This window comes from Neopelma chrysocephalum, unplaced genomic scaffold (genome assembly GCF_003984885.1).
Source record: "Neopelma chrysocephalum unplaced genomic scaffold, ASM398488v2 Primary Assembly neopelma1_26, whole genome shotgun sequence".
Classification (NCBI taxonomy): Eukaryota; Metazoa; Chordata; class Aves; order Passeriformes; family Pipridae; genus Neopelma; species Neopelma chrysocephalum.
Window position 1 is genome coordinate 13,715,729 of NW_020897695.1, and position 21,711 is coordinate 13,737,439.

A 21,711-nucleotide genomic window follows, 5' to 3' on the forward strand; every position below is an offset into this window, starting at 1 on the left:
CCATATTGTCCTACATTGTTGAACACCATGGTTACAGCAATCACTTTTCCTAGCCTACTCCTTAAACCTTCTTCCCCACCTGTTTTCAAAAGCCCTTGCCAGGAGACCGGGCTTTGAGAGGGAGATGTTCATTTACCTTTATTGTTTATAGAGCCTTTCGTCTTGGAGTGGAGGGTTCAGATTTTATGGAGCTAGTCCTAGTGGGTGTGAAGGATAGAGACATCTCCTTAACTTCAAAAAGTTAAAGATCTTTCATCACTAATAAGATTTCAGGTGATAGCATTAGTGGTGATGATACCTTCACTTCAACAGGTTATTTCATGTCTCCTGATTTTGAAGACAGTTATTTCCATAAAAAGATTTTCCTGGCTTACATAATGGACCAGAACCACTACCAGTACAACTTCCTTTTCCTGAAATTCTTTGCAGTTCAGAGACTTCAGATATTTGTGCTTCTAATGATAAATAAATACATTTAGGTTCTTTATGGATCTTGCTTCCCTTTTTTGTTGGTTGTTTGGGGCTCACCATGAATATGTGTATAGTAACTCCGCTGCAATTATTTTCAGGTTCCCGAAGGCTCGGGATGCTACACTAGTAGAGAGTGTTTATATCCAAGCTGAGCTTATATGGTGAAGGTTACTTATCATAAGCCATATGCCAGACTCCTGTAAAAGGGAAGTCTGAGAAGACATTATAAAGATCTGTGGTGGGCCTAGGGATTTCAAATTCACAGTTGACTTTTTTTTGCAATAAAACACTAGTAGAAATAGAAGTTTGCCCTTCCACAACTTGTCTGGCCCTGAGCTCTTTATTCCCTATTTCTGAATCAATTACCTGTTGAACAACTTTTGTCCGGTTCTGCTTCTTTAGAAGGTGTCCGGAAGGTTGAGATGGTGTCAGATTAGCGTGGTCAAAATCATTCGGTATTTTCTCACAGGTTGGACAAGTTCATGGGCACAGAGCAGATTTAATCCTTCCTTGTGCAAGGTGCTTTTCCTAAGTTTAGGAAAAAGTAGGGAGCTAAGTGGATCAGGCTCTCAGTGAGAGAGAGGCGCTCAGCCTAAGTTTCTGTTAACCACTGAATTTTAACTACTTTTTATTTTGAAATTAAAAAATGGGAAGGCACAAAGAGATTATCTGATAGTAATTTAATCCTTGCACCTTTTGGGGAAGATATGTATTTTTTCCCACTTCAGCTACTTTCAGACTTAGAGGTTTAGTATTTTATGAGTGTCCCACTCATCTTTCTATGGTGAGGCCTTTGTCTGCTTTTGGTATATCATGGGGAAAGCTGTTTGATTCTGGTCACCTTTTGCTTGCACCTTCATTGGTGACTAATATTTTTTATGAAATTTTACAGAAATTCAAGACCAAATATCAGAAAGTTCCACCTTCTTTACCCTTTTTCTGGAACAAGGCTCTCTGCAGATCCTATTCTTTCTCAAAGTTATACCTGAGTTTTCTGTAAGTTGACATAGCGAGAAAGTATGTTGGAAAATATCTTTACTTTTGGTAACTCGCTCCTCTCCTGTATAAGAGGAAAATATAACTCTTTCATAACCTTGTTTTATAGACAAAGTCCATTAAGAGATATTTAATGAATCTGCTATCCCTTAATTCATCATGCAAATTACCAGCTAGCAATAATGGCTGAATATGTATGGATATAACTTATTTTCTACTTGGAACATCCACCAATTATTTTGTTGTAACTATTCAGCCTATTTATACTGTATATCGACAATCTTTCTAGTCATCCATGTTTCTCTCATTCGCCCATTTATCATTTGATGTTTTCCGTGTGTCTTACTACCTTAATAAAAATAAAAACTAGTCAGAGTAATCTTCATCTGCAATGCTTCAATTAACAACAAGGAATTACATGATCAGCAATGGGCTGTGAAGTCATGTGTGTTACAGGAGTCAGTGTTTCATTCCTACACACGCTATTTTTCAGATTTCTGTTCTGTCAAGAGGAATCATCTGTGGATTTGCTTTGATTTCTTTATTGATACTGCACCAGCTCATATTCCTTTCTTGCAATAAAAAATGCAAACAAAGCAGTGTTGGCTCACATGGCAATTTACTATCAGCAATGAATATTTTTCAAAGAGCAAAAATATTGACCATGCTTTTAAATGCTTAGCAGAAAGCATTTTGGTTATGTAAAGTCATAAAGTAATCATGACCCATTTTTTAAACTGTAAAGTACATACAAAATGGTCTAGCAGCTTTTATGGATTTTTAAAGAACATTTTAATTGTAATTTTTCTTTTGACAGATTTCTTTGATGAAAGTATAATGCCTATACCTTAACTGATGGCATTATTATTCAAATTGTTGTCTGTGCTTTTAAGATGTTTAAGCTAAAACATTTAGTTGCTATGGTTACCCAGCTGAATCTGTAGGCAGTTTCATTGGAAAATCTATCTGTAAATGTTAGTATTTTCTGTGTGTACCTGTAAGTTGCTGTTATAGTTTTTTTCATGCATGGTCAGCTGAGTCCTCAAATCAGAATTGGTAAAGTTAGTCTTATTATAGTCTCTATTCTTCTGTTTTAACATATTTTACTTTACAAAAATCACCCAAATAACTGGAAAATAATCTTTTCTTGAAGAAAAGTAAATAGAAACAACTTTAAAACTTCAAGTTTTGCCTTAACTCATCTCCCTTTTTTGCACAGCCTAGCATGTTTAATTCAAATACTGGGGAATGTAACAGGAGCAATAAAATTATGCTGTTATAATTTACAGTTGCCATACAGATAAGTAGTACCCTTTTGTAGATAATTTTTTTTGTACAGACATTTAGAGACAAAGCTATCTCATGTTCTGTGGAGTGCAGGAACATAGGTGTTGGGCATGGTGCTGACTCTGGGGGGGGGAACAGAAGAAATGATCTGCCAGTTCTTCTCCAGCTTTTCTCTGGCTTTGTGCTGCATCTGGTCTGAATAGATTTGGAATTATTTAATGTGGTTGTGTTTTGCTTGATTTTTTTATTTTCTATTTTATTTCTTAGATACTAGGCAGAACAGTAATGAAATGCAATGAAACTGAAGTACTGCATTTAAGGATTTTAAGAGTCTTGTCAATACTTAGGCTTTTTCATAGCATGAGGTCATGCTTCATCAATGAGGAGAACTGAAATGCTGGATGGTTAGTTTTTCATTCTTTATGTGTGATTTTTTTCATTTCCTACCCTTGGGATCTAGCTCGCAGTTGTCTTCTTCCAACAGAACAGGCGTGATAAACCTTGCATTGAAACTCTTCCTCATGAGTCAGGCTGAGAGCTCTCTTCTGGACAGGGACCAAGAGCACTGCCTCCTCAGCTTGCTTAGCACTTCATTAATAAAAAATGACACCTATTTTGTCAGCTTGGCAAGACAGTAAGTTGTTTGTGGATATCCAGACCAGGCTGGTCTTTTCACCTTTGTTTAAACACAGCATCTCATTTAATGATACAGCAATATCATCAAATCAATTTAAGTTCCTCTTGGTATAAGGTTAATCAAAGCAGTGAATGCTTAGTACTACTAAAAATGATAACAAATATTTTTAAAGAGCTTTGATACTTATAGAATCAATTACTTATCACAAAGATACACTTCATTGTATTGGAAAGGGAGTATCTTCACTTTGGTAATTTAAGCAGAGAACAGCCCTGAAGAGCAAATCTGGACAATAATGATGGCTTTACTTTGTGCTTTTGAGGAATCATTTATTTGCCTCACTTCTACATAATCAAACCAGATGTGTTTGTTGCCCATAAATTTTAGGGTAAAGAAACGGGAAAACTGCTGACAGTCCAGACATTTATGAGAAAAAATTTGAAGTATAAACGGTATCTGTGTTATTGCTTCTATTTAATGTATGTTATCAATATTCTTCACACATGGGAAATAAAAGTCAAGAGTGACCTACAATAGTACAGACAGAAAATACTGAAGGAAAAAAAAGTAATAAAACAAGAAGAGATTAAATACCAGCAGAAGCTGTACCGCATAATCACAGTTGGAACTGTGCAATAGAGTGCAAAACAAAACAGTAGGCAACCTAACTTTAATTTCCTCTACTTTAGTTAATATATTAAGTTGTATTAAACGATTTCATGTAATCTTTATTTTAATGTTTGGTTACTCCTTTGGGAGTTTGATCAAATATCCAAACAGAGCTTGGATATTTATGTGACTCTTCCTCAGAAAAAAAGCTTTTTAGTTTGATTGTAATTCAGCAGAATGCAATTTTATTTTGCTAATGAATTGAATTCTTTTGAAATGCAACCTTTTGCTGACCTTTTTATTTTAGTCGTTTTCTTGCAAATGTGTCAAACTTCATTAAAGTGTCTTCATTGAAAAAAGAGTATACATTTGACTTTATAGCTTATATTTAGATTTTTCACTTTATTTCATTTACTGTTACAGAGGAGTTGAAGTACTCTCAATAAGTATGAAATCATAGCAAGTATTGATCTACTAAAAATTTTAGTTCACAAAGTCAGAGATTGAATTTTTTAGATGCTCAGCAGAATCCTCCCTCTTGGAACTACAAGCAGCGGTTTTATGGACCCCTTTTTACCTGAAGATTGCTTAATTGAAGTTCTGTTTCTGTCATAATCTTCAGCAGACTAAACAGCTTGATATGTGAGATCAGTTTTCCACATGCAAATGCGTTACTTCTAGTTTCAGAGTTGGTCATCATTGTCTGTGATGAAATTTCAGCAAACTCATCTTGATTTTGTGACTTTCTGATCATCTGAGTTGGTTGACTTTCATCTTCTAGCTGTGCCAGAATTTTCTGTATGTTCTGAAAGAGTAAAGCAGTCCTGTGAAACATTAATTTATCCTGAATCTTCATCTTCTCCAGGTATTAGAGCCTCGAAGTCATTCTCATCCCTAAACATAACTTTGATTTCTTTAGCTTTTTCCTGAGCCTGTCTATCTTTAGATCTGAAAGGCTGCCAAAATGTATTTATGCTATTCCCCGACTTGTGTTTAATTAAGATGGGAGTAATTTCTCCTGTAATTAGACATTTGCATTTGAAGTTTTCTTATCTCTTCCTGAGTAATGAAAAATGAAAGCAGAAGGACCTTGCTACCTAATGTTTCGAAATTTCTCACTATGAAGTCATCATCATAAATTTGAAAATTGAGTTTCTTTGATAATCTTATCGCTCTCTGCTTACTGGATCATAATGTTGCTGCTGTTCTTTGGCCCCTCCACAATCCGACATGGTTTTACTTCAGTTATTTTTCTGTGTACTGGGTATCTTTTTGTTGATTGTCTTCTCTGTGTTAACAAAGCTGGTTAATAAACTCGTGGCATGATAACTAGGAGTTATATACATGTCGTTAAAGATCAGAATTTTTGTTTAAGGGAACACGTTAAGGGGTTAGAATGTACCTTAGAGATCATCTAGTCCCAAGGCCCCTTGCCATGGGCAGAGACACCCCCACTAAACCAGGTGGCTCAAGGCCCCACCCAACCTGGCCTTGAACACTGCCAGGGTTGGCAAATTGCAGAATTCATGGGGCTACTTTAGTGATTCAGAAGATATTCTACCAAACATGGCAGTGATTTTAAAAAAGAACATGGAAGCAAAATTCATGGAGTTAATATTTTACTTTCCAAACACTAGCTTGTGATAGTCAGGAATTTCTATGCCAGTGTTGGTCAAGTTTCATATAACTAAAGAGTCTACATGCAATTTTTTAAAATTAATAATAGTTTTAACATATATTTATAGGTTTCTATTTTTGCAGGGTGTAGTGCAATTGGATTTGAAAGTGAATTTTTTTTTAAAGAGTTTTCCTTAAGCAATTTTTTAAAAGCTCCTAATTTGCATGGATGACTTTTGAATGTACAAGTGCATTCATGTGTAAGAATTAATGTTTCTCTACTTTTCTGCTAGTGAGTATCCTAGGTTAATTTACCAATCAGAAACACTTATTAACATGCTAGCAGTATGCACACTCTATATTTTTTGCCTCTGTGACACTAGATAAAGTGTTTGTGGTTTACATGTTCATTTTCTGCTTCATCTGCTATTTGTAGCCATTACAAGAAACCAAGGTAGTGCATTGAGCATGAAGAACTGTGAAACATAATTCCATATTAAAATTTTTTAAGGGTTTTTGGTTGCATTTTTTTTTTGTATCACACTATACTACTGTTTATGTGCAAATTAAAATGTGAAGGGTTTTGTGTTTGCAAACCCTGCTAGGCTGTGTCATCATGCAGAATAAGTTTAGTTATCTTCATTGAGGTGAAGTAAAGTTGGCTGTTACTGTATTTAGCTGCAGGAAGCAATTGCATTATCAAGAGAAGAAGCGGGCAAAGTTAAACTGTAGCCTATAGCTTATAATAAGGCCAATGAATTAGAGTAAAATCATTATCACAGTGGTATTGATGATCTCAGTGCGTTAATCCTGCAGTGAAAAAACATCTAGAAAGTTTTGCTGGCAAGCAATTACAGACTGTACAGTTTCAGAAGAGCACATGCACATTTGGCTGCTTCTGCCAGCAAAATATAGTGTAGATTTGAATGAATATCCAAGCAGGAGGATTTATAATAATGTACTAATGTATCCAGCCAGTTCTGCATGCATTGGCACAATTTCATTCTTTCTAAAATGCATAAAATTCTTGCAAAGAATATATCCAAGTATTGTGTATATACCTCTCTATATATATCTCTAGCTACTCATTATTCTTTGGTAGGTATATATAGGTACATGGATGGTTCACAGCAGATAAAGCTCAGTACTCTCTGGAACATTACAATTAGTGAGAGTATTGAGAACTTGGAATTCTCTGTGATATAGTGTGCTTGCAATTGTGAGCTAAAACTGATTAAAGTTACACTATGAAAAAAAAACCTTCCAAACCTTGCCATTCTTTTATTTATAAATCATCAATAAATCAGTTTGATTCTTAAAGATGTAGAAAGTAATAATAGTCCCAAGTGGTAGTGTGATGTTATGATTTACAAAGGACATACCTTTTGTTGTATTTTGAATGATAGATATACAACAGAGCAGTAACTAGAAAATAATTCTTACAGTATCTTTTATGCATTTCATTTTGTAATTATTTAAGAATGTTATTAAAACACAACTTGAAACACATTCTTGAAAAATAATTAATTCTACATTCACTAATTATCTAACTACCTACTGTTTAGCTAGAGCAGCACATAGTAGCTAGTGTCCATCCCTGCAGGTTGTTAGCAATTAATGGTATAATAAAGAGCTTGCACATTTGATGTTGGGTATCACAGCTGAAGGAGAAATTATTCAACATGTTGCCTTATTCTTAGATTTTAACTGTAATAGTTCAGCATATTCACCATCTGTCCGAGTGACTCATGCCTCTGGCTGTACTTCTGCCATAGTAAAGATTTTGGACAGTCATGGAGTATTCATAACAAAAATGTGAAGTGTTATGAAGTGAAAAATGAGATGAGCTTTGAGTTATCTGTCCATTTGTCTTCTCCTTTACTTTTTTATAGATTTCATTTATTAAAATCATACTGTTCAAATTGTTTAGACAAATATTAGTTGATTTGGAATAGTCTGTTACGCTTCCATGCCACCCATCAGAAAGCACATAAATATATAGATATATCTCTTGTTGAGTATAAATATATGTCGAAGTATATGTTGGCTGTTGGATATTATGGCTAGTGAAGGAGACACCTCTTAATTTGTTCTCTGCTGCATAATATGGAACCATTTAGGTTGGAAAAGACCTTTGAGATCCTCAAGTCCAACCATTAACCCAGCACTGCCAAGTCCATCACTAATCCCTGCCCCTAAACACCATGTCTGTGGGTCTTTTAAATACCCACAGAGATGGTCACTCAAGCACTTCCCCGGACAGCCTGTTCCAATGTTTGACAACCCTTTCCATGAAGAAATTTTTCCTAATATCCAACCTAAACCTCCCCTGGCACAACTTGAGGCCATTTCCTCTGGTCCTGTCACTTGTTACTTGGGAGAAGAGGCCAACCCCACCTCGCTACAACCTCCTTTCAGGTAGTTGTACAGAGTGATAAGGTCACCCCTGAACCTCCTCTTCTACCAGCACCTTACCATTTTGCTGTTAGTTATAATTAAACCTACAGTATTAATTTGTATGCTTATAAAAGCTGAATGTCCTAATTCTTTCTTTTATTGCTTTAGGCTATGTTTGATGCTTTGTCTGATCTCCCTGAGTGGTATGGTATTAAAGAAATGCAAGCAAATTGGATAGGTGATTGTGTTGGTTGCTCGCTTGACTTTTTGCTAAAGGTAAGTCAGAAATTTCAATTGCTGCTATCTTGGCTAGGCTAACTGTAACCCCTGAAATGCATGGTGGGAATGGATTTTCAGGTATCAAAAGCTTGAAACCTACTAAAAGTTATTCACGCCCAGACCAGGACAGATTCCTGAAGAGCACCATTTGTGGGTTGAAGAGATACTCCCTGCTATCCTCCTTAGGAAGGGTTTGTGTGTTCAAATGGATGCAAATTAACTGTGTGTATTTATGCCAAAATACATGCCAACTAATAAGCTTTCCGGGAAGCCAGGACACTTAGAGAGCAGTGCCAAGAGAAATATAAACTGCACAAGTCAGCTGGGATCTAGTTGAGTTTTTGCTCCTCTCTGCATGGCATCTTCTCTGTCAGACTCAGGCTGACCTCAGGCAACCTACTTTGCTTGCATTTCATGTCATTTACTATATACAATAATTAAAATAATGCAAACCACACCATTTGGTAGTGGTGGAGGTACAAAGAAGTCTAGATGGAAAGAAAGAAGATGAAGGAAAAATAAACCTGAAGAAATTTATAATTATCTTCAGAAGGACTTCAGATTTTCCCATTTTTCTGAAGAGAGGCAAAAGGTTTCATTTATGTGATAGTGACAGAAGACATTTTTTAGAGACTGATCGAATTTCAGCCCTTGTGCTTCAAAGCTTTATTGTGCTTATTTACTCTTCTCTAGCATTTTGAAAGTGACTTTTTATTTTAAAATGCTGAATCTTTGGGAACTTCAAATTGAGACAGGTTAAACCTTCTGAATACCTCTGATTTGCACCATGCTAGAAGATGCCTTTTTTGTTTAGGTTGTTTTTATCAATTATTTCTGAAAATTTATGTCAGTGCTTATTACAGAAAAATCTTCTAAGACCTCTGTACACAGTTAGTTGACCTAAGATATAAACCTTGTTGATAGTTCCAGGTGGTAATTCTTAAGCAGTCTTTGAAGTTTATTACTCATTTTTATGTCCAGTTGTTTTAATGTTGTGCCACCTTTTATTGTTTTATTTCTGTACATAAGTCGCAGCATTGACTTCATCAGAGTGGTATGGTGGAAAGCCATATGGTAGCTGAAAAAATCTTATATTCTCTTTAGATTTCAAAGGTAACATCTCATTTCAGTTTCCTGGAAACAGGGCATGCGTATTAAAAGCGAATAGAAGGATTCCAGGTTGCTTAGCCAGGGATTGAATCTGGCTCAGTAGCACAATGCAATATTACATGTGAATTCAGTATTATATTTTTATTGATATATTTGGATAAACTGAGGCAAGACTGTAAAGTAACTTCCTAAAGGCCTTAAAGTAAGTTTTGTTAAGGTTTGAGTCTGGAAAATTCCTATAGTGGGAATGTGTCTTGCTTCAATATTCAGAACTGTATATTTCTACAGGGTGATGTAGACTCTTGTGTAAAAAGGAAGGGGAATCTAAAACCACTGCACTTCCAGTGGGAATTTTTCTGCTCTTTTTCAGGTTAATGGTGAAGTAACAGGAGAGAAGCTAGCAGCTTACACCTATACACCTGAAGCCATTTATGGAGCTTCCCATTTATATATCTTACCAACTCACAGACTGCTGCATGGTAATAGCAGTCTCAAGGAAGTCTTTCAGAAGGAGTTCGTCGCAGGGAAAGGTGATATTTTTCTCATACTGCATTTTGTTGTAGAAGAGCAACAATTCTGGAGAATGATCTTTAGAGAATGTGTGTCAAGCTGAGCAGGAGCTGTTCCTGTTGAGAGCCAGCAGGTCTTTTGATCCTTGTTATATGTCACGCAGTGTCACACCAGCCTGTCCTGGCTTCAGATGTGGTGAGAGCAGCTATGCTAGAATTTTTTTTTTTTTGTAAAGACTGTAACGCTTGTACCAGAAATGAATAGTCCAAATTTGACTGTGTCAGCCCACTGGAAAATCTCATGTCTTTATGGTAATTTGTCATTAGCACAAAGACAGCAGAAGCAACTCTTGCACCAACAATGATTCCTTCCTGTCACAGGGAATATAAAGAGAGCAATAGAGCACAAATACATAGCAGAGTAATCATGGATACCTAGCAAAATAATGCTCTGTTGTGCAGATCCTTAGTTAATACAAGACTCTAATGAAGTGAATTCAGAGTATCCCTATTCATGACGTGTACAGGGGATACAAATAAGTGACAGTGGATACAAATAAGTGATAATTCTTTAATGTTGTTAACTGCGTTCTGAAGTCTCCTACCACCATTTCTGCCTGTATTTAGCATCCATGGCCTAGTATTTTTTTGTTGTTTGGAAAACCTGAAAATTACTGGAGTAAATGCAATATATACTGAATATTTTTTGTTTCTTCTTCAGGCTGGTGGTCAATATTTTTTGCCCCCCCTTACTGGTAAAGATGAGGTTTCATTATCTATATAACATCTGATGTCAGCAACAGTGAAGCAGGAATCTTGTGGGAAATTATGTTGGTTGCACAGATCCTGCTTTTTTTTGAGTGCCTAATTTCTATAACCTTGAAAAGGTTTGCTTGCTAGTAGAAAAAAAACCCGGAGCCTGATTGTGTTGAGTATATAAAGCCCTTGTCTCAGAGGTGAGCAAAGCTTGGAGAATTTTGGAGAAAAAATTTGCAGTTCTTGCAGTTGAGCCAAATGAAAGCACTAACTTCAGAAACTCACATCCATGCATGTGCCTGTACCTTGGTTTTTGTGCTTTAAGCCAAACCCCACAAGTGCAATGTGCTTTTAATAAGGACAACAGTACATTTTTTATATTGGTTTTTAAGTAGAAATACTTGTAAAAGCTTTTTTGTGTCTGTTACCAGTAAACCTAAACCTTTTGGTTGAGCTAGGTTAAGAAACTCTCAGCTGGGATAATGACAGCCGTAAGTCCTCAAGAGGAACAATTCCAGAATCATAACTCTGCTGTTGTGTACTCCTGCTACTTGTAACTATAGTTCTATGCATTCTTCAGTTGAAATTGGCCAATATTTCTTACTATTTCTTGAGGCACAGACTCAAAGGCACAGACTTGTATTTTCCAAAGAAGGGAACATAAAGGAGAGGAATTTCTACGTGAACTTTCAGCTTTGCATTTCAGCCAAGTACATAAGAAAGGCCAATGATGCCATTTAAATAAAAAGAAATTTTGGATGGGCTTGTAAAGAGCGTATTTTCACATTAACGAATATTTTTTTAAAAAATTCACCACTAACATCACAATTTTTTATTTAATTATAATTTTTTTCTTTTCAATGGCGATAGTCTTGTAACTCCCTTTCTTCACTGTGTTCTCATTTAAATAATTAGGAGTTTATATTTTAGAGCAGAATAAAAAAAGCTGTTTTCTCGCAAAGTAACTGAAAATTCTAATACCTTTACTTCTGGAGTATAGGTCCGTATTTTAGGCTATTATTGTTTAAATAGATGGGAGCAACCAGTTTTCAAACATTCAGTTTTTTGCCCAGAAAAATTTGTGTTAATTTAGAACCTGGTGAGTCTTCTAGTTTTGACGGTATGAGGTGTCTTGAGATAAAGATTTGACCCTTACGTTGTTCATTATCTCATTAAAATACTAGGAAAGAGCACCTTCATAAACTGGAGTTATTATTCTGGGTTCCAGCATAAGATGAAAATTATTGCTGGGTAGAAGGGAGAAGTTATTTTTAAAAGCAGACTGTCCTACCCACTCAGCTTCCTGTTCCTGACACTTTTTGGTTAGTTGCTTTTAAAGAATGGAATTACTCCTTTTGTACTTTTTTTTAAAGAGAGGAGGAAAGCTGTGTGCAGTGGCTTGAATGTGGAAATTTTCTTTATAATATAAATATCTCAGACATCTGAAATTTGAAAAAGTATTAATCAGAAAGAAATAAATATATCATTTGTATTAAGAAGAGTGATGAGATACAGCAGCCCTGTTCTCAAAATTGCTGGTACTTTACTTCAAGCAACGTTTATGCATTGCAATACAAACCTAAGGCTTTCCTCAGCCTAGCTATGAAGATAGGTGAAAGGAAGCTCTTAGCAGCCCATGTTTTAATTATTGTAACTATCATCAGTTGGTTAGAGCATGGTGCTAAGAACACCAAGGTCCATGTGTTCACTCCCCGTATGGGCAATTCACTAAAGAGCTGGACTTGATGATCCTTGTGGGTGCCTTCCAACTCGTAATACTCTGTGAAATCTATTAAATCAACTTAAAGGCACTTTAAAAGTTAGAAGTAGGTCCAAAGGAAGATCTGAGGTTTGAATCCTTAAAACTTAAAGTATTTAGATTTGGGTTTCTTCTCGCTGAGCCACTTGAGTTGCACGTTGTACGTCAACGTGAGCTTATTACACTTCTCGCCCTTGATTCTCTCCTCTTCTTTCTCCCCTTCCTTGTGGATATTGGATTCCTCATCTCTAATAGTAATATGAATATTCTGTTTGCAAATCAATACATTACTTAGATGGCTTTTTAACAGTGGTCAGTATGTCACATGCTTTGTAGTCCTTCTGTAAAAAATTAATCATAAGGATATATGTTCCCTGCAGTTTCATCTGATTTTTTTGGTGGAATTTTGTAATATTGTATGCTAGTATAGAAATCAGGGCTTACTAAAGCCAATTAATACAACTTTGTAGAAGGCCTGCATTTTGGTCAAAGACTGAATTTTTTACTGTATTTCAGATCTTACTCTGTTTTTATTCAGGTGCTTGTTATAAGTATGTTTTCTAATCATGAAAATTTGTCAGTCTGAATAACTGAACATTTTAATGTATCTGAGCTTTTTAGAAATATGGTTGTTTTTCATTTTATTTCTTTCTTAAAGAAAATTGTAATTTAAAATTCACGTATGTTTAAGATAACCTGTCTTCTAATGATAAGTGATGTTCTTAGCATATCTTCTGTCATATTTTTCTTACCATATTGTTACATTTGTTTTCAGACTCACTTACTTCAGTGACAGCTGTGAATTTGCTTACCAATCAGGAGATTCCTGTAGTCATCTCAGCAAAAAACAATTTTGATAATTTTCTTGATACTAAAATAGGTATGTGACATTTAATGTATAAGTGGAATAGTATAGTCTTCATTTGCCGTGTTAAAGCACAAGGTACTATTGCAATAAATCTTTGAACACAGAGGCTCTCTCCTGGACTTTGTAATTCTGTTCTTCATTAGTGAAGAAGGAAGGGGAAAGTGGCTATGTGGAATCTGTTGGGGGGAACTTACAGGATGATAAATTTAAATGGAAATATTATAAAATTAGTGCATTTAATGAGCTAACTTTGAGGATCTGCATATCTTAAGAAGATTGATTATCTACAATGCATGTGTGTTTGGCTGTCTCCCACCATCCTTAATCAAAACAGAACTGTATCATTTTTTGACAAACAACCCTAACTTCTGATGTTTTTTGTGTCTTATGTTTACATAAATTATGCACATCGTTATAGAGAAATGTTTCAGACAGTAAATGTACAAAACTTCCAAGTTTGACTTTTACCTGATAATATTTGTGTTGAGGCCAGTAAAATAGTTCAGGGTAGGTAATAGTTGTTTTCAGTTATTCCCATAATTTAAGGTACCTAATTGAGAGCTGAGGATCCATAAATGAAGGGGGAGGGGTGTTGCTAAAGGATTCTGAATCGCCTGCAGTGGGCTTGTGTTCTCAAAGTTTTCCTGTGAAGCTGCCTGTCTGGCTCCTTTCCTGCACTGGGAGCCTAGTCCCTCAGGTTGGGCAGCTTAGTACATATGCTAAGATAATGATTGTCCTTATAAGTAAAATTAGAAATAGTACTAAGTTTTAAAACCAGTGTCTGTTTTAATCTACACCCACTGAGCTTTTTGTTTACTCTTGTACTCTGTCACGGTCTCATCTCAGCTACATTGAGGAGGCAATGTTCTGTGCCAGTCCAAATAAGAAATAGTTATCTGTTCTTCCCTTTTCCCATTACCTTCCTTATCCCTCAACTCCCTTTTGTTGCCTTCCTGTTGCTGATACTTCTTTCCTGTCCTATTGCTGCTACTTTCACCACTGCCTATATTGGCTATTCTTGCAGAACTGGGCTGAATAAAACCAGCTGACTGTACAAAAATGTCTTGGACGACCCTCACAGGGCTAATGAAAATTATCCATTTGTATACTTTACTTATAACATGCCTGCATCTTACACTTTAGATATGAATCTGGTTTTGAGAAACAGAATCTTTCCTTATGTAATACAAGCCAAAAAATTGAGATACCTAATCTTATTTTTCCTTAAAAGCTTCCAGCTTGCTCACTGGCACATACCTTGGTCTTATGTCTGTTGGAAACAGCCCAGCTCTCCCTGGGAAGGTCTGGATGCCAGCTGTTGAGCTTTGCCAATGTACATTAATAGCATCATCTTTTCAAAAGAAGGCAAACCAAAAAGTGGGACCTGCTTTTTTCTGTTTGTAGAGCATATTGTGAAGCCACCTGTTGCAGGCTGCAGGGCTCATTGTCAAATTAGGATACATACATTATTTTGTAATATAGCCTTGAAATGGCAGGAGTGTACATCTGCTGGAAAGATAAAATAACGATTCCATATTTTGCTAGTTAAGGAGTTATTTATTCAGGGGAGTTTTGCTTGATTTTCTTCAGTTATCTGCTTCCAAACTCCCATGTGTTGACAGAGTGAATGTAGAGCAGACATTTCATTGCCTGAACAAAGAGGATTGTTAAACCAATTTTAAGTGAAGCAGTTTGTATGTTAATAGTTCTAATGTGCTCAGCCAATATTATGAGAGTTTTTGTCTGCAGTTTTCACCAACTTAGTGTTGGCATTGGCTTGTCGGAATAAGGTTCTTTGCCTTTTAAAGATGACAGCAATTGTGCAAGATTGTTCAAACTAATAATTAAATTATCAGTGAAAGGGAAAAATATGTAGGAAGATGTATCTCTGTGGAAATAATAAATCTGTTAGTATCTCAATGTTATTTCAGAATACATGTGATAATAAAGCTAATAAATGTGAAAGGTAATCCTCCAGACCAGAACTAAAATGGATGACTGTCCCAAACAATAAGATGCAGCGGGAAAGATAGCATCAGGGGCCTTAAATACTGCAATTGACTTGAATAGCTGTAGGAAGTGTTCTCACTAGTTATATTCTGAATAGAAAATTGATGTTATTTGCATGGTTTTTCTGAATTTATAAACAAACCATGTCTTTGATAATAAATTAAAGGGATAGTAATGTTAGAGACAGTTATGCTGTGGTACATTTTAATAATCTATGAAGTTAGAAAGAGATTGGATTTACTGTTGAAACAGGACTATTTCAGCTGTTTGTTTACTCTTGGATTCTCATATTAGCAATTAGAATTAAAATTTGTATTTTTAAAATATATTTAGATAATATAGCTGTATTGAAAATTTTGTGATTCTATCCAAATTTTGTAGCTTTATTTTTAGTTTTTTCAGAACCATCAAATTTTCAGCCTTTTCTGCAGTAGGACATTGATGAACATTTGAATTACAGAGGAACTGAGAAATGCATTTGTAATTATTGGTGTTTGAATTTTACTGCTTAAAGAATATGAAAACATTTTTATTCTTAGATATTTTTCTTTAACTCCTGCAGGCAATTGTAAGTTATTATAAAGAGAGTGTCATAGAAATGAAATGCTTTTTCCTCAGAAGTGATGATTGATATCCATATTAGTCAATCCCTGAACGGATTAATTTTTTCATCCCTCCTAGGAATTCCTAGTACTAGTGCAGAAGATGCTGCAGTAGCTAAGAATCTGGGCATTTCTTTCACGGAAGTCATTGAGACATTGCCAAATGGTTTAGAGAAGGTCATTAATTCTGCAGAGGTGAGTATACAAGTATGGAGTTCTTTCCAACTTAACAGTACAAACTAAATCTGTTTTCTCAGGAGTGCCAAATACTTTGTATGATTAAAGGGATTTTTTTTGTTGTTGTTGAGAATCAAGCCAAGCTTATGCTACCAAATTTCTAGGAATAATTTAATGATGAAATATGTTGCCTCTGCTGTAGCAATAAAAAAAGTTTTTTCCTTTTGTGAGGAAGATTGTACTTTCCTCTGTATTGGTTGGAGTTCTATAATAGAAACTGAATAATTTAACCTATGTTAAAAGTTGATTGTTATTTCATTATCTCAATAGATTTTCAAGTTAAATGATAATATATTAGTCCTTTTTCCACATATTCACTGAAATGAAATGTTTCAGCCTTTATGGTAACATATATGCCTCAAGTGGCATAGAAATCTTATCTTTAGGTATAGCTCTTGAAAAAATGTATTTGATAACAGACACAAAGCTTATATTCTCTTACATACCAGGTAGGATCTAAGTGGTTAAGGTATTTGTGAAGGCAAGAACAGAAAAACCTAAAATGAGCACAGGAGAAAGCAAGCTGCTTTAACATTTGCATTTCCTCAGTTTCTACCTTATGTTGGTAATGGAATTCTGGGAGTTTCGGTATTCAGCAACTGATAAAGATATAAGCAGTAAATACAAATATCTGCCAATAAAGGCTGAAGGCATCTACAAGAATCTTTCTCTGCCTTGTTCTATTCAGCCCATCAAGAATGTTATCCTTTAAGCAAGAGGGCTCAAATGAGTAGCTGCTATGTGAAGAGTCTCTTGGATAGGAGGATGTTAAGCTGTGGGAAGGGGAAAGGGGAGAATTATTATAATGCTCATAAACTTGGACTCTCAGAAATTGCATTTATGAGGTTTTTTGTCTGTTCTTGCATTTTCACTGACAGCAAGGATAAATTTTTGTTTCTTCTGCTTCGCTTATTTTTTTTTCCTTTCTCAATCAGATCACTGGCATGACTCGGCAGGAGGCTTTAAAAGCTATTACTCAGCAGGCCAAAAATAAAAGAATAGGTGGAGACCTAACAAGTGACAAATTAAGAGACTGGTTAATATCTCGACAGCGGTACTGGGGAACTCCTATTCCAGTCATTCACTGCCAGACGTGCGGCACCGTTCCCGTCCCTTATGAAGACTTACCTGTGGTGTTGCCCAGTGTAACCACCTTCACAGGAAAGGGAGCCTCTCCTTTAGAAAGTGCTCCCGAATGGGTGAACTGTTCCTGTCCAAGGTAAGTCAATGCTGCATTTGCTGCAGTCAGGGAGAGACTGCTTGGCACCTGCCCATTTCTTGTGCTGTTTCCCTAAGTGTTGGCGACTGACCGCTCTAAGACTACTCCAGAATGATGTTTAGTCTGACTCAGCGTAGGGATTTTTTTCTTATATACTCTGTAAAAGTCCTTTTTTGCAACACAAACACCCACAGTTATTTTTTCGTAAACAAGCTGAAGCAAAATTCACTGGTTTTAAGTTGGAGGAAAGAAAAAAGGAAAAACAGAATGATTTTCTCCCTGCTTCCCATTTCTTAATAGTATTTCTCACTTCATTTACTACAGTTATTTTAATTATCCTTCACCACCAGTGTTCAAATAAAGCTTATGACGATTATTAAGTTATGTCCTTTTGTTAAGGAAACAAACATTGTATTCATTTTCTTGCAATAGTCCCACAATAAAGTGTTCCCCAAGCTATATAAATCTTGATCATGAGGAATTACATGCACTGTACATTACAGATAACAGCATGTAATTCAGATTGAAGGAGATAATAAGTATATGCCCAGTCCTGTAATCCTTATTGTTTGTAGTCCAGCTTTTTAAGAAATAAAACAACCTAAATTAAGTAGTGAAAGGTATGTTGTGAAAATCAGTTGTGTAGTCTTGAGGGCTGCTTAGATACTCTGTACACTGAATTTTGCATATAGGCTCAGTGGAAGGAACTGGTAGAACATGAGGTATCCCAGAGAAGTTTTTCATCAGCAGTGTAATGCAATGCTACTGCTAACAGACTGACCAAATGGCAAGTATGTTACCAGGCTGCAGGCAGGGGAATCAGACATAAAAAAGACAATGTGACTTTCTTGATAATGTAGGAGATTCATAACATCTATATCTTCATTTTAATTTTTAAAAGGTAGAATATCAGCAGGGTTTTTATTTCTAATTAAGTAACTTATGCACAGCAGTTCCATGGTTTTCTGGGAATGTGTATTTTGACTTTTGTTGATAACATGTATTTTTCACAAAACAGACATTTATTCCTGTGTTTCTGCATAGAAAATTTCTTCTCAGACATGCCTATTGAAATTGCAGATAGTAGTGTATTTTAAAGTGCAACTTTTGCAGTGAAGCCTTACTAAATAAGATCCACAGGTTTAGTAAAACCCCCAGAAATGCCTTGGTCTACAATTCTAATTTCAATGGAAAAATTTTCCCGATGTGACTGACAGTCACTGTCTGCACTCTTGGCTTCCCCCACAACCTTAATTAAAAAATTATTTTGTTATTTACCAGGCAGTAATATACTTTTGATGGTTTCTATATAGTTATTGTGGCTGCCCTACTTAGAAGTTAATCAAGGGCATTTGTTGAGTCAGAAATAAAGTCACACGGGATTATTTTCTTAGCCTAAAATGTGGTAGTTTGCTGAAATTCACTTTTTTCTTTAATTCTCACCTTTATTTGACTTCTTAATTCTCACCTATTTGACAGCTATCTTCAGTATTGCTCATCCACGTCTGCTACAGTTTCAAATCCTTTGAGCTATTACTTTTGTGTGCATAGTCATTCTTGCTTTTCCTTGCTCTGAGAAGTTACATCATCCCTGCCTTTAGTCCTTCTCTCCAGTAATAGGGGGTTTTATTAGTTGCATTTAATATCTAGAATTAATAAGGAAATCCAGATGGAAAGATACAACAGTCTGAGTATTTAAGTGACCATAATGTTAGCAATCATAAATGGGAGGAGATGCCCAAGTTTTTCATTGTTATACAAGTCCAGGTAGTTGTGTTATTTATCTGAATATTGGCTAATGAGATTACAGTATTGTGCTTGTAATCACAATATTGATATAAATTGTATAAACTTTGAAAGATGCCCATGCTGTCTCTGTGTTAGTGAGCCATGTCCATTTAGAGCACAGAGGCATGAAGCAGATATAATTATGGTTCAATGAATATAAAGTATTCTTGCTTTTGACTGAAAAGCCATTCTTTTTCAATGCAATACAGTATTCTTTTACATTAGCCAAGTCTTTACTTATATGTACAATTTAATAAAATTATTATTCTACATTAAAAATCAGTTAGAAGTAAAATTCCTTTACTACACTATTCCCATTGAAAGAAGAATTTGCTGGTAGTGAAGGACCAGGGGCAGAGACAGTGGTGATCCTCTCTCATAAACTTGCCTTGGCAAGCCAAGCTGAAATATCAGACAGATAGGCAGATACATGTTGCAGCTCAGTCATCAAGCCTGATCAGAGACTAAATATGCAATTGGAAAATATTAAATAGCCAGTCCCCATTTATTATGTATACTTATTACACATACACATACAATTATAAACTGCATACTTTTTTTACATATAGCCAATGGCATTTATATATGAGTGTCACAGGTTGCAAAGTTTCATTGACATTAGAATAATCCCGTTGTTTTAACAGTAAGAGTTTTAGAAGGAATCATTTACAACAAATGGAAGTTTATCAAATGTGATTATTGGCTCCTGCAAACAATTAATATTCAAGGAGAAATTACCAGAAAGTAACTTGAGCTTCTAAAATCTATTTTAAAACTGTTTCTCAGGGCTGCCAATATAATTACAATCAAAAATCAATTTGTGTAATCACAAATTAAAATTGTGCTACAAGGTCTAGGAGAGATTTGCTACATCTCAGTGAAAGCTGAAATTAAACTAAGTTAATTTTTTCTAGAGATAATAAATGGAATCTGCGAAGACCTTTTTGTACAGACAAGCAGTGAGAGGCAACCACCTGCTCCTTCTGCTAAATGTTTATAAAATTATTTGTCTGCTGGCACCTAACAAGTGTGATATATATTCAGTACTCATTAACTTTATGGCAGAGTACACTTTTCCATGCTTTGTTTCTTTTAAAATGGCAATTCTAAAAAATTCCAGGAACTTAAGATCAAGGGGGCTGTCCAGTGCAGTGCCATCTTCTGCTATTGCTGGATGTGATGAGTGTTCCGGCTTCTTTTTGGTTTGCATTTTGTATGTTTTGGGAGGGAGAGGGAAGGAGTTGGCCTTGTTATTGATGTTTAATCTTTCTGAACATGTCACTTTTCAGATTGTTTCAGACCCCTTCAGTTTTCAATCTAAATGTCTTTGTGGCCACTCTGTATATGGTGGGTTCTTTCCAAGCTTGTCACTTACCTAAAAATAGCTTTTCTGCTTCTCTCTTGCTCAGGTGTAAGGCAGCAGCACGGCGAGAAGTCGATACCATGGATACATTTGTTGATTCTGCTTGGTACTACCTGAGGTACACTGACCCTCACAACACGGACAGGTGAGGGCTGCAGGCACAGGGCCTTCAGGGGCAAGCCTGCTTTACAGGAAAGAAGGGAAGGAAGAGACCAGACACTCCGGTGCTTCCAGCTTCTAAATGCCTTTACAGACGATGGTCTAAACTCCCACACTGCTCTCATTATGTGCCTGCCCTCTGGCTTGAGCACCGCACAGGGGAGATGTTGTGGCTTAACCCCAGCTGGCATCTAAGTACCACACAGCTGCTGACACACTCACCCTCCACTCCCTGTGGGCTGGGGAGGAATCAGGAGGAGAAATCAGCTCCCTGTGGGCTGGGATAAGAATAGTTTAGTAATTGAAACAAAGTACAATATTGTAATAGAAAGGATAGGGCGAGAGAGAAAATTCAAGAAAAACAATTGATGCACAATACAACTTACCACCGCCTGCTGACTGATGTCCAGCCCTTCCACAAACAGCGACTGGTGCCTCCCAGCCAACTCCCCCAGTTTATATACTGGGCATGACAGCCTATGGTATGGAATATCCCTTTGGCCAGTTCAGGTTAGCTGTCCTGGCCATGGTTCCTCCCAGCTCCTTTTGCCACCTGCTCACTGATAGAGCATGGGACACTGAGAAGTCCTTGGCTTAGAGTAAGCACTGCTGAGCAACAACCAATACCTCAGTACATTATCAACATTTTTCTCATACTGAATTCAAAGCACAGCTCTGTACCATTTAATAGGAAGAAAATAAACTCTATCACAGCCAAAACCTGGGCAATAGACTAGGAGCTGGTCTAAAAATGTGGCATTTTGTTGCTCCCATGCCAGGAGATGTACAAGGACAGAATGTGTAGACACTACTGTGTAAGCACAGGAGCTACAGGGCAAGGGGCAGAAGTTTGCACAAAAGCACATTATGGGGCAGGGCACAGAGGAAATGTTCAGATGAGAAGCTGAAAACAGTCCTTAGCAGAGGGTTTCATCAAGAATAACAGACAGCCTGCCATGACTCTCTGAGGCTGTGGTAAGTTGCATGGAGTGTATCCTCCCTGGCAATGGACTGAGCAGTTCGGTGTGTGGACAGACA

General features: G+C 36.3%; 1 protein-coding gene across 2 annotated transcripts in view; it reads left to right on the forward strand.

Moving 5' to 3' along the window:
• Positions 1 to 21,711, forward strand: part of LARS2 (leucyl-tRNA synthetase 2, mitochondrial) — an 86,290-nt gene that overhangs the window by 32,521 nt on the left and 32,058 nt on the right. For both annotated transcript variants that reach the window (XM_027675618.1, XM_027675619.1), the window contains exons 8-13: positions 8,183 to 8,290; positions 9,774 to 9,933; positions 13,203 to 13,307; positions 15,987 to 16,102; positions 17,080 to 17,363; positions 20,561 to 20,659. In XM_027675618.1, coding sequence (XP_027531419.1) covers positions 8,183 to 8,290; positions 9,774 to 9,933; positions 13,203 to 13,307; positions 15,987 to 16,102; positions 17,080 to 17,363; positions 20,561 to 20,659 — 872 coding nt within the window. The remainder of the gene's footprint in view (positions 1 to 8,182; positions 8,291 to 9,773; positions 9,934 to 13,202; positions 13,308 to 15,986; positions 16,103 to 17,079; positions 17,364 to 20,560; positions 20,660 to 21,711) is intronic.